General features: G+C 35.9%; 3 protein-coding genes across 4 annotated transcripts in view; 1 reads left to right on the top strand and 2 right to left on the bottom strand.

Annotated features, from left to right (window-relative positions):
* On the bottom strand, positions 678-8,003 carry LOC107631058 (dynamin-related protein 3A). 2 transcript variants are annotated; one of them, XM_016334376.2, is made up of 20 exons: positions 7,482-8,002; positions 6,490-6,772; positions 6,377-6,405; positions 6,182-6,283; positions 5,900-5,968; positions 5,758-5,817; positions 5,482-5,595; positions 5,287-5,335; positions 5,074-5,183; positions 4,575-4,667; positions 4,305-4,397; positions 4,090-4,227; positions 3,264-3,377; positions 3,046-3,147; positions 2,874-2,916; positions 2,637-2,791; positions 2,380-2,526; positions 1,861-1,913; positions 1,656-1,755; positions 678-1,346 (listed from the first exon to the last, which is right to left on the bottom strand). In XM_016334376.2, the coding sequence occupies exons 1-20, from the start codon at positions 7,863-7,865 to the stop codon at positions 1,122-1,124; spliced, it is 2,463 nt and encodes an 820-aa protein (XP_016189862.1). In that variant the 5' UTR covers positions 7,866-8,002; the 3' UTR covers positions 678-1,121. The 2 variants fall into 2 exon arrangements, with proteins under 2 accessions (XP_016189862.1, XP_020975072.1); XM_021119413.1 differs by lacking the exon at positions 2,874-2,916 and having other exon boundaries at positions 3,093-3,147; positions 7,482-8,003.
* On the top strand, positions 8,316-9,879 carry LOC107631062 (costars family protein). The gene is made up of 2 exons (XM_016334379.2): positions 8,316-8,667; positions 9,394-9,879. Exons 1-2 carry the CDS (start codon positions 8,587-8,589, stop codon positions 9,559-9,561), a joined length of 249 nt encoding a protein of 82 aa, XP_016189865.1. The 5' UTR covers positions 8,316-8,586; the 3' UTR covers positions 9,562-9,879.
* LOC107631063 (protein EXECUTER 1, chloroplastic) overlaps positions 10,029-13,137 on the bottom strand; it is a 21,284-nt gene continuing 18,175 nt past the window's right edge. The window contains exons 8-13 of the mRNA XM_021119411.1: positions 12,981-13,137; positions 12,586-12,858; positions 11,618-11,905; positions 11,459-11,541; positions 10,697-10,808; positions 10,029-10,437 (exon numbers count right to left, since the gene is read on the bottom strand). Coding sequence (XP_020975070.1) covers positions 10,297-10,437; positions 10,697-10,808; positions 11,459-11,541; positions 11,618-11,905; positions 12,586-12,858; positions 12,981-13,137 — 1,054 coding nt within the window. The 3' untranslated portion in view covers positions 10,029-10,296. The remainder of the gene's footprint in view (positions 10,438-10,696; positions 10,809-11,458; positions 11,542-11,617; positions 11,906-12,585; positions 12,859-12,980) is intronic.

Genomic DNA, 13,137 nt, shown 5'->3' with positions numbered 1-13,137 from the left:
GATATATTTATACCATCCCATTTTTTTTTCTTTCTTTAGCTGTTGAGTTTATTTTAGGGGTGTGCATCGTCCTAAGATTGTTTCATTATAGTTTTTTTCTGTTTTGCATTTTGGGGCCCGTTGTCTATAAAAACAAATCAATATGTTATATTTCTTTCACCTACTGTTTAAAAAGTTATTCAAAATCTTATGTGATTAACAGACAGTATAAATTAGTTTTATAACAGTAATCAGTGAAAAATTGACATGTCATTTATCAACTAGTTTTTATAATTAAAAAAATAATCTAAAAATAGATTATATGACATTATAAATTTATGTCAAATAGTTTTTTTTATCTAACAATAACTTTTTCAGCTAAATACATTCCCTGTATGCAGCAACTAGTTATTGTCTCTTGAGTTTTACATGCATTTATATTGCACTGCACTTACTTTTCTTATTGACGAAAATAGAAGTTATTCATAAGAGATGAATCCCAGAATAAATCACTAATGATAGTCAACATGAGACTCTCTCAAAAGGGAAAAAAAAAAACGAAAAAAGAAAAAAAGAAGAAGAAAATATTCTAAATCTGAGAGAAGATTACTCCTAAAACAATAACAGTAGTCTTAAAAGTTTTAAAAACAGAAGTTACAGCAAAAGAGGATTAAAATAGTCTGAATTTGCAAGCCGTCTAACAGTTAATATTTCTGCTATATATATTGTACCGAACAACATCCATACATACTCTAAAGGACACTATGAACAATTTCTGACTATTTAACAAAAAGGATAATGGTATTATTAATATACATTATCATGGATGTTTAATGAAAACGATAGTGGAAACTGTGCAAGGTCATATACGCTCCCCTTATTCTTTGCAGGAGCCTGGAACATTGGAAAAAAGGAAAACTCTAATGTAAAAATGAGCAGTGACCAACATTCAATAACCATTTTATTCAGAAACGGTAATTGAATGTAAGTCTAGCTTCGGCAGTCAAGGGTTCCAAAACCCAAAAAATTGCCACAGCTTAAACAAATGAAAAAATAAAAATGGCTCAAGTCAAATTCCTTTGAGATACTACCTACAAGGGCTTCAGCTAGCTTCATACGTCACACATGCGGGAGGGAAAAACTTACATATATGCTCCCCAACTTCCATTTGAATCTAAACTTGATCTAAGTTCCCCAGAATGTGAAGATTTCTTAAACTTCTGGTTATTGGTTGAAGCTGAATAGTAATCTCCCGAACTATACATTGATGAAGTTGGCAGTCCATGAATTTTAGGCATGCCAGCTGATTCAGCCAAACTGTATCCTCTTTCTACTGTTTCGGCTTCAAGTGGTAGTTCGTCCAAGTCCTGCCAATAGAAAGTACAGTCATCAGACAACAGAAAACCATGGCCAACGATTAAGGGGAAATCAAGGCTAGCCATTATTATGGCCTAGAATATAAAGTGAAACAACATTCAACAACTTGAATCAACGAGAACCAAACTAATTTTATGAAACAATATATGAACCCAGTATGGATGCGAAGTTCATGTTTACACCAAAGAACATGAACACCTTCACAGAAATCAAAGAGACCAACCATTAGAGAGAATCAAATATGTTGTAAAACAGCACACAAACAGACCAACGCTGACCAAATTATGAAAATCACCCACCCTAAAAGCCTGTTGAAAGGCACGGAGAAGCTCTTGGCATCGTTTTCTTTTCTTGGCAATCTCCTCAGGTTCTTGCAACATCTCTTCAAACAGATCCTCTCTGGTACGTATGTAACACGCCAAACACAATCAGCATACAAGAGACAATTTTTAGATGGACACCAGAATCAATCTGAGTTAGCAGGACAAAATCACCATCAGTTACCTGTACAGCTTTTGAATGAACACATTGTGTAGCTCTCTCTTGGTATTATTTACCTAATCAACATTATGTTATGTTACTTCATACACTTCAAAAGAACTAGCAAATAGAATCTCATAGGATGCTATGAAAGTCCATAGGCTCCTGGCCCAAAATAATTCCACACAAATGATATACTGATATCAACAAGAGATGTTACAAGAATTACAACATTTATAGCCATGCTAAAGACAAGGCTGCCTACAAGCAGTAAGCTTTAGGAGAAATCATCTAATGGGTTTTAAATTTAAAACCTTCTATCAAATATCACCAACTTTGATAGGAGAGAGATGCCTTAACGTGGTATGCTTGTGCACTGGGCTGTCCCATTTTATTAGGAAAATTGGGAATATGTATAATTTTGTATTTGTGTACTAACATCCTTTTCTATTAGAAAGCAGATCACAAATTTCTCACATTTTTATTCCAACATCTAATTTGAAAACAAAATTTTGCAAACATTGAAATAAAAATATGAAGTACCAAGAAGTGCATAATTGCTTTAGGAACAAGATCCTCGACATTTTTCCTGACAATGTCATAGTATGATGTCAAAAGCAACTTTGTTACTGTGATTTCCATAGCTTCTGTCTCCGAACTGCTCTCAGATGGCCTCAAGACAGGAGGGGGCTACAGAAACCAAAGCACATTGAGAATAAACAAAATATGTGTGCCTGTGTGTGTCTGCATGGAAGGTATTGATATAGCTAAAGATGATATGCCAATACATATCTGCATACCTCTCTCAATTGAATGATGGAGAATGATAGCTCCATACCATGAACTGGTTCAATATGTTGCTTACTAGCTGTATTCTCCTTCACAACTGGACGATTGTCACCATCACCAAACACGAATGGGAGCCTCCAACCCAATCCACCACCACTAGCGTTTCCTGGAGATAAAAAGCCTCAAGCATAAAAAAATTTAACACGTCTACTAGACAAATTCAACCATCAAATAGAAAAACGAATTACCGGAAGGTATCACTTTTTCAACATCTGAATGAACACGGTTGCCCTGTGTTTTATCAAAGATGTTCCAGAACAAGAAACTAATTTAGCATACCTTGGTTTCTAACTAAAGAAACACATACATATCTTGGTTTAGGGTTTAGGTACATATATATAACAGGATAAAGTTACACACCGGATCAATCACAACTCCATTAGGTTGTCGTGGAAGAGGAAGCATACCTCGTGACTTCCCATTTCTTTCGGATGCTGGTCCCTTATCAGAGTCCAGAGCATCCTATTGAAAATTAATAGGAAAATTTTAGAACAAGGAAAAGAGCATAAATTTTTGTTCACAGCTAGCATGAAAAGCATGTAGCATAACTGGATAAGAGTCCATAATAAGAATTATACCTTCACTTGAGCAACTGACAGAGAAACTCTAGAATTCTTCATCTGTTGCGCTGCAAGTTCTAATGCCTTGCTTCCACCAATAAAATTTGGGTGGGAAGTGTTTATGTAATCCATCTGTATATTCAAGTAGTTGGAACATGGACTAAGACATGATGAACATGGAATAAGAAGTATTCACTCATGGGGCATGGAGTGTTAAATTGTTCTTGTAAGTTCCAGAACATAATCAATATTCATTCTTAGAATTTTCAAGCAAAAGAATACAAATCATCAATACTTTGAGATGGCACACCAAGCCATGACTGACCAAGCAAGCAAGCAAAGGGTAAAACTCATTCCAATAGAGATGAAATTTATGAATCCCATCAATTTAAAATCTTAAGTGAGACATATCTGAATAAATGAAGGCTTCACTTTACACCCAAACTACTTCATTAAGAATTAATTAATAAATGACTCATTCTGTTCAGCAAATATCGAGGATTATGGAAAACAGGAACTGTTTTCAACAAAAATCAGAGATACATGAAATAACCAAAGTTGAAATTTAGAAGTACATCAACAGTGAAACTACTATAATTTCCATTCCAACATTTGCCTTCAATATCAATTATGACATAAATCACTTTTAGTCGGGTATATTTAAGTTATGGCATGAATAACGCAAAGGTTATGATTTATGACATCAGCAATCAAGGATGATGACATAGTGAAATCATATCTAAAATGGATTGCATAACTGAATTTGAGCATCTACTATTTTTAATTGCAATAGAAGGTAGAGATAGTATGCATTTATCCATCATAGTTAAATATCTTGGCGAACCTCCATTTCTATCAGATGTGCAATCATTGTCTCTGAGGGAGCAAGTCCTTCTCTTAAGAAGTTCCCAATAACTTCATCAATGCGCTTTCTCAGGAAAGGAAACCGCTGCAGTTCAGTGACCATACAGCGGTGGCTGATCTGGAGAAATAATTTTAATTTGGTGCATGCTTGTAAGATAGTAATGAGAGAGAGACAATGGCAAACATCAAACATACCTTCATTAATTCATCATATATAAACCTGGCACACTGAAGGCCTGGATCCAATAGACGAGATATTTGCCTTTTTATGAGGACTTCAAATGGGACCTAATTAGTTGAATATAATTGATAAGTATGTTCTCAAAATTGAAGGAAAGAAAAAATTATAGGATAGAAATGTAGTCTCAACTAAACAAATGCGAAACAAGAATCAATAAAAATCAGCTTTAACTCCGGAAATTTTGAAGATTAACATCAATAAAATAACAGAGTTTAAAGACCTACTTCTGGAACAAACAATGCCGATCTAGGTCCAGTTGCATTGTGTATGGCAGTACGAATATCATCATCCGACAGATCTTCACATGGATCCACCTCCTGCAGGATAACACAAAGTCACATAACATAATAGGACTGAGCAACTAGCTCTCAAGATATAATTTCTCAAGGATCAAAGGCCACATGAGGCTGTCACCCCTGATGTGTGTGTTATGTGTGGAGCAAAGAAGTTGAACAATTTATGGACACTACTAGACATTATTAACTACAAGTTTTCACACTTAATTTTAAAGCTAGATAGATGGAAAATAGTATCTAGATAAATACAAACATTTTTATAATAACTAACTAACTTCAGAATTCTGTTTTTAAGTTAATTTCATACTAATTTGTCACGCGGTGCCATAAAACTTAGAAATATCCATATCCTCGTCTTTGTGTCACTTTATACCTATATCTCATTTCCTATTAGAGCTTTATGCCATATGTAAATACCAGATTATACCTCTAAACTATTCACAAAGATGGATTGGAAAATATAGTGAATCCTTGCCCCACCAGATAGCTCGGAAGTGGACATCTCTTCGTTCTTCCCGTCCACCATGGAGGAAAATGCTGTTTTCAACAAGGAAACAAAATATTGATAAGATTGAAGGAGCTAAGAAATGTGAAGGTTGAAGAAAGGATAAAAAGTCAAACAGTAGAGATAATTAGGTACCGTCACAATATTTTGAAAGGATGTTCAGGAGAAGAGCACCCTGACCAGCCTATTGGAGATAAAGAAATACAAGATAACATAAGATAAATTTCCCAGTGAAAGAAGAAAGCATGTTGCTTTTATTTACAAGGACTTTATACAGTATATTTAAGAAGTCATAGGAACACTTCTGTAATTTTGTATATTGACACATGCCTTGGACTCTGTGAGATCTCCATAGCTTGCATGCTCTTTGGCAAGTGCAACCAACGAAGTGCTTATACGAGCTCTCAGACCTGGTAAAACAGTCTTTATATGCTGTGCAAGAATCTGCAGAGATATGTAAAGAGAAAATATAACAAGTTTAAGTCCAGAAATCACAATCTTATAAGAATTTATGGTTTGGTCTTGCAGGATCGGTCTTTCAGTAAGAAGATAGACACAAATAAATAACAAAGCTGATTTGTGCTTTCAAGGTTGCAGATATTCTACCTGGTTCAATTTCTTTGCCAATTGAGGAATTCCACAGCTGTCTGCTAGACCACTGTATACCTACAAACAGAATAAGAAAAATAAGTGACTGAAGAAACAACAGCATCAACAACAACAATAATAATAAGTGGTGCATCCTTACAGGACGACTGCGGAAAAACTTCTCTTCAGCAACAAGAGCATCCTTTATACTTCGATTCAAGAGAATATCCTGGTTTGATGAGAGAACATAGACAACTAGATTTCAGCAAGACCAGCATGCTAATCAAGGAATTTACTAGGGCCTTCTTTTTTTCTCTAAGGAAGATCAATGCTCGTGTGCACAAGTGTATTTAGTCACTTATTTGAACAGTTAGAATATATGCACGGGACAAATGTACCAAAATCAAACACTCTCTTCACCATAGTATGATTGTGTCATTACCTCCTGACAACGATTTACAACACCCACATAACCAAGTCGAAGAGGAACAACTTTTCCTAGTAACAGATTCCGGGCATCAGTACCCCTGTCCATGATATCTAACTGCAGGACAGGCCATACGAGCGCCTAAGCTTGTTAGAACTTGGAAATAACATTATATATTTCACAAATGTATGTTGGAAGAGTATACTGGACCTTTGTGATTACACCAATCGTTCTATTTCCTGCAACAGAACAACAAACAGTTTAAAGCAATCACAGAGATGTGAAAAGAATAGAGCTTAAGGCATTAGGAAGCAAAAGCACACCATCTGGATCAGCAATTCCTGCCATCTGAAGAGCATCTGAATTAGCCAAATCCGAATTAGCTGGTGTGACAGCTAGAATGAGACAGGAGGGAACTTTGATATATGACATGATCATTGTTCTGATTCGGGCTTCGATATCAGATGGCTGGTCACCAACAGGAACCTTTGTTATGCCTGGAAGATCAACAAGTGTGATATCCAAAACATTTGGAGAAAAAATCTTTAGACGAATCTGCTTATCTGAGACTCCTTTATTATCTCCTGCTTCTTTATCGGTTTCAGCCTATAGATAATAATAATATAAAACAAAGTTAATCAAGGAAAATATACAAGTTAAAAGAAGCAGCAAAGAAAAGACACTTAATGGACATTTATCGCACAGTCAATACCTTACCAATCCATCAAGAGTAATGCACACTAGACAATAATTAGTTTATCATGGCATAAGAAATTCAAAAGTTGATAAACGGAAATACACAAGTTAAAAGAAGCTGTAAAGGAAAGACAATTAATCAACAGAAAGCGCATCATCTGTGCCTCATCAATCCATCAAGAGCATTACACAGTAGAGAACATCCAAAATCACAGGCATTCCAAATTCAGCTGTTTCTATTTCACGAGCTTAAACCCGGTTAAAAAGAGCAGCTAGAGAAAGTAACAAACCTTCAAGCAAAGACAGCAATAAGCCGCCAAAAGTACCGATATCATAGTAACTAACAGTGATCATCCACCAAACATCACATTCAAAACCCACACACACTCATTTTCCTCTAGTTTGAAACTGTGCATTCACTCAACCATTTGTTTGCTCCATTTCATTGTTTATAAACCCAGAAAACTACAGAACATCATCATCATTAATTCATTACAACTTCATCTCATAATCACAGATTCAAAATTCAGCAAGAAATAGAAAACATAGAATAAAATAAATTTTAAACAAGAAAGAAAGATTCATTCCAACTCAAAGATAATGATGAAAATGAAAATACCTGAATCTCCCTGCGAATCTGTGAGAAATCATGGAACCTCCTGCCAGGAAGGTGGAGAAACTCTCCAAACTCCTCTTCGGTGCCGTCGGGATGGCGTTTGGTCTGGACAAGCTGAAGAACGAGGGGCCGCCGGGTGCAGATGTCGTTGCCGCGGGGAAGGAAGTCGCGTCCGACCAACGCCTCTAGAACGCTCGACTTACCGCTGCTTTGGCTCCCTACCACCGCCACCTGCGGCAGCTCGATGGTGTTCTGTATCCCAACGCGCGAGAAAATATCCTGCAGCCTGTTCACCAGAGATATCACCGACGAGCCAAGCGGAGCCGGTGATGACGAGGAGGACGACGACGGAGGAGAAAAGGGAACACCGTGATGGTCTTCGGCCATGATAGGAGGATGATGATCGAAAGCAAAGGGTTAGGATTTCCGAGAGAACGGAATGGTGGTTGTTGTAGAGTGAGTTCTGAGCTGTGAGGGGGTTTTTTGAATGATACGAGTTTGATTTCAGAGGAAATTTCTTGCACACGAGGTAAGAAATGCGTGCAGTGAACGTTTTTTTTTTTTTAATTTTCTTTTTCTTGCATTTTATTTTATTTTTTTAGAAGACACATCTATTTTATTTTATTTTTACAATTATTTTTAGATATTTAAATTTTATTTTATATTATCACATAAGAATTTTTTTTAGATGGTATAATCTTTTATTTTTGTATTATGTCATAAAATTTTTATTATATTTTCATCTCTTCGTAATAATTCATCTTTATATAATATCATATGATGTTTTTTAATATTATTTTTTTTAATAGTCATAATTGAGTTATAAAAATGGTTTCATTCTCTATTATCAAGTTTATTGCTTTTTATGATAGATGTTGGGATAAATATAATTAGTGCATTAGTCATTTTTAGTTTTTTACTATTGATCGTGTATAGTTAATTAGGTACGTCCACCATGCATTTTATGTTTTACTAACAAAGTGCATATTCAAGTATAAAATAGTGCGAGGCTGAAGAGAATGTTCACCCGGTGAAAAAGGATAATTTCTTGTGTGTGTAGTGGTGATCCTAAATCCTAAGCTGAGGAGAAGATATTGTTGTTGCAATCATGAATGTAGAAGAAGAGGTTCAACGCCTCAGAGAAGAGATCAAGAGGCTCGGTCAGGTCCAAACAGATGGTTCTTACAAGGTCTACAATTCGGATCTTCTTTTCTTTTGATCTTCCTTATCCATATATATAATAATATGGAATTCCAATATCAAAATATTAGTCATTTCATCATACTTATGTATGCAAGCATTCTAGATCTTCTGGTGATATAAATGGGATCTTAAATTCTTAATAATTTTAATTCGCTAATAGATGTTCATGTTCATTCATTTGTATATCTAACTATGGATCTAGGTCTACCACTCGAAATGAAAACAGAAGGGGTGATAATCAGTTCTGGTTGTGCCAAATGCATGAATTTTACTTGATAGTAATAGCCAAGAAGATAGTTTTATTTTTCTTGGGAAAGCTATCATTTCAAGTCTCCGACGTATAGATTTGATTCATTATGTCTTATGAAATTTTGAAGCTGACAATGAAGTTGAAATATCCAATGACAAAAATAAATAAATGAAAAGGACTGCATAAGTAGTGCATAACTGTAATCGAAGTCTTGACAGAGACCTGAAATTTGTTCTGTTTGAATGCTATAAACTGTCTCACACAGTAATTCACTAGAAAATATAGTAATCAACAAGTGCATTGTGATATTTTAGTTGGACAAGTCCATGACGATGTCAGAGCAAATAGCAGTGAATTTATTTGCCTGTATATGAGCATGTATCATGTATGTGTAAGTTTCATGTCATATACCCTAATGCATTGCATAATCTAAATGACCACAGTATGGCTTGTATTATGAAGGTTACATTTGGAACACTATTTAACGATGATCAATGCGCAAATATATTTGAAGCACTTGTGGGAACGCTAAGGGCAGCCAAAAAACGGAAAGTGGTATCGTATGACGGAGAGTTACTCCTGCAAGGAGTCCATGATAATGTGGAGATCACTCTTAATCCTACCCCTTAAGCTGCAGCTGTTCAATTGTTACACTTTGGCCTTGAATGCTTTTTCCGATTGGGTCACCAACTTGTTTTAATGATTCATTTAACACTAATTTACATGATTGTGGATATGCGTTGAGATGTTTATCTCTGGTTCACTATACGTGGGTGATCTTTTTGACATGCAATAATTCTCAACATCGATTTCCTTGATTTTATGGAACTATTAGGAAGCCTTCCATTGAGTATTCACAGTGCAAAACTGCTATATTACTTTTTTTTCTATTTAAAAGAACACTCAAATTTTAAAATTAGTGTTTTGACAAATCACCGCTCACAGCGTTTAAGGATTGGCGAAGAACAATTGACATATGCTTTTTTGCTTTCCTGAGATGTGAGAGATCATTAAAATATTCATCGAGATATGTTCACGCACATTAAAATGTGGGGTAATTAAGCCAGTTCAACTAGATCAACGAAAGATGCGGCAAATGTTGATTAATGGAAGGCTTGTTGTTACTGACTACTGAGGTAGATATACCCCAAACGTTAACGAGGTTCCAGTCAGTACACTACCCTTCAGTGAACTGCATCAGACATTAATTTAGCAAATGTTTACTGTAGTATACATGGCCTCCCTATTTTCCTAATGTAGTAGTGTACATTGCTTCTTTTAGGTGGGGTAAAAAAAATAATTTAAAAAAAATGCTAAAATAACTAAATCAATTTGAAAATTAATGGGATATTAATGAGATAGTCATCATGAGGGTGATCCATTGAGAATAAAAGCTTGGAGAAGGCTTTCTGCTGCTCGAGTTTCGTCAAGCGTACCAGATATCACGACAGTCCTGTCCCTTGTACTGTGACGCGGTTCCTGGACAGTAACCTTAGCACCTGAAATCTGATAAAAGAACAGAACACATTTAAGAAAAAGATGGTGGGGGTTGGTAAAAATAGTCTACACACCAAGTATAGAGAAGAAACACGACATATACTTCTACCATAAATATCAAGTGATTTAAGAACCATAACTTACTTTTTCTCTATTGAAGGCTAAACAAAAACCAATTATGAAATCAAATTAGTGATATAAAAAAAACACCCTAGTAAGTAAAAGAACAAATCAAACATATGCCCATCATATATCTCAGGGTAGGTACCTGTCTCAGTTGATCCAAATTGCTCCCATTTTCCCCGTATACAGAGCCAAAAACATCATCAGGAACCGGAATTTCCACAGTTCTCTTGGTCACCGTGGTGGCTTTACTCCCACTGCAGAGGAAAGATGAGTATTAATAACCACTTCCATTACTCTATCAGAAATTGCTTCCTCTTGTTCGTTTATTTATGTTTTCTTCAAACATATATTTTTGCTAGTAAAATGTTTAGAGTGAGGAGAAGCCTCTTCCTATTCCATAGGCCACAGCAAATAATCAACCTAGGCAAGCATTTATAGAGGGATGATCACCTATCAATCACATTCTTAGATGGGAACCTAAATATTTAAATATGCATTAGGTCTACTAAGTGAATTAATTCACTATCAACACAATAAAATGTTATAGTAGTCCACGACTTACCTCAATGCCAGGGTTCAAAATTATGCAAATGACCAATGATAACAGAATAGTCAATATTGAAGTTTTTTAACAGAACAATAGAGAGTTAGAGACTAATTCCATGTAATGGTTTGCCACCAGAAAGAAGGGGACATGACACCAGAAAACTGGTTTTCTAAGAACATATGACAATATGAGCTCATCAACAAAAACCAGCAATCTCATACAAGTACATGAACTGATCATATTTTAAGGGTTGTGTATGCCACCAAAAACAAGAGGGAGCATACTGATCCATAAATAGCACTTCATACTAATCAAAAATATATGCAACTACAGTGTGCATCAAGTGACATCACCAACCTGCCATGTTCTAAGCCACCTTTTCGAGAAGTCAACCCCTTGACAACATCATTGGTGCCTCTAGAATTTATTCCAGCCACTCTCTGCAAACATATTTAATCATATACTAAAAGGAGATCTTGAAATGGAACAGAAGCCAGCAGAGAAAAAGCAATATACCTGTTGTGGCCATGACCCTGGTGAAGGATGATCTAAATTTGGATTCAGTGAAAGATGATCTAAGCTTTGGGACAGAGAATGTGTACCTAGACTATGAGGAACACCAAGAACTGGTGGACCTCCAAGAGGAATATGATCCCTCGGTCTCCCATAGAGATTGGTCTCAGCTGGTACAGAGGAAAGATTCCGTACTCCAGCACTGTTTCGCACACTAACAAAAAGATTATCCCGCAGTCGACTAGTTACATTATGTAATGCATCCTTAACATTTGAAAACTCTCCTGATATCTGGCAACAAAACACAAATATAGTAATTAACAAATCCATAAACATCATTGCAAGATTTGTCCTGATGAATTCACTGCAAAAAGATATTATAAGTTTTTTATGTAAATAGAAATACTCTATGAAATACGATGTTTCTCTTGTCAACTCCAAATATGCTAAGCCATATAAGTGAAACTGAATGACACTGGAGACCATGGGGTATCAATCAAGTCACCTTTATCTCTTTTGGGAGTCCAAAGATTAGATGAAACATGAAACTGAAATATGAATACTATTATGGTTGGTCGGTCAATGATAGTTGGGCTGCAAGCTAAGGGGAATGGAGAATAAACAGCTCCTACTCTAAGATCAAACCCTCATTCTCCATGAGAGACAAATTTGGCACTCAAAGGAAAATGTTTTGTTTAAGGAAAGGAAAGAGGTGTAACTGGAAGTAAAAGGAAATGGTCGGAAGATGTATGGCTTACATTTTCTTTTTGAAGATAAGTCAAGGTATAACTGGCACCATTTAAGTACACAAAATAGCAGAAAGAGTGATGAGAAAAAGAAAACTGTTCAGGCCTAGGGAGGAGTTGGTTTCTTTGCATTATAAGTTACACAGAATAATGTAGTGAAGAAATAAGAACCATTCTTCAGCAACTCTTGATTGAGCAATGCCAAATAAAGAATCATCTCCGCACCTGAACAACATCGTTATCTGATACACACTTTGGAACTTGGTTGCCACCAATTATTCTTATGCTAGTCCCTGTTGCCTTCCGCATTTCCGATACTATTGCTCCTCCTTTCCCTATCAAACAGCCCACGTGGTTTGATGGGACTACAAGACGTGCAGTAACAGACAACTCCTTTTTAAATCCCAAGTCTAGCCCTTTCTCAACAATGCCTTCTACTGACTTGGAGAAAACAAGCACAACAGCCTTCTGTGCTGGGGAATATCTCGTTTCAGGATTCTGCAAAGAATGGAGCCATCAGGAAAAGAAAAGTTAATAACTATAGAAAATATGATAGAATACAAGCATACAACTACAAGATGCAAGAAAAAGTAAAATAAAAGCAATTGCATTTAACAAACCTCCATAGCAGTAATAGTAATTAATCTATCCTCGCAATCAGGGAACGGAGGAAAAATATTTATATTGGCTCCTGTATCACTCTGAAGAGCTCTTACAATACTGCCACCTTTTCCAATCACAGCACCAACCCTGTCATCCGAACAAAGAATTCTAAAC

The sequence above is a fragment of the Arachis ipaensis genome, chromosome B03 (assembly GCF_000816755.2).
Source record: "Arachis ipaensis cultivar K30076 chromosome B03, Araip1.1, whole genome shotgun sequence".
Taxonomy (NCBI): Eukaryota; Viridiplantae; Streptophyta; class Magnoliopsida; order Fabales; family Fabaceae; genus Arachis; species Arachis ipaensis.
This window is presented reverse-complemented; position numbering and strand designations above follow the sequence as displayed.

Bases quoted from the DNA above. Each gene is read 5' to 3' on its own strand.
- LOC107631058 (XM_016334376.2), bottom strand. From the start codon at position 7,865: ATGGCCGAAGACCATCACGGTGTTCCCTTTTCTCCTCCGTCGTCGTCC. The intron at 6,284-6,376 runs GTCCAGTATACT...CCTGTCCTGCAG, and splicing joins CGATTGGTGTAATCACAAAG to TTAGATATCATGGACAGGGG. The intron at 5,336-5,481 runs GCATGTGTCAAT...TATCTCCAATAG, and splicing joins GAGATCTCACAGAGTCCAAG to GCTGGTCAGGGTGCTCTTCT.
- LOC107631062 (XM_016334379.2), top strand. From the start codon at position 8,587: ATGAATGTAGAAGAAGAGGTTCAACGCCTCAGAGAAGAGATCAAGAGG. The intron at 8,668-9,393 runs GTCTACAATTCG...TGTATTATGAAG, and splicing joins AAACAGATGGTTCTTACAAG to GTTACATTTGGAACACTATT.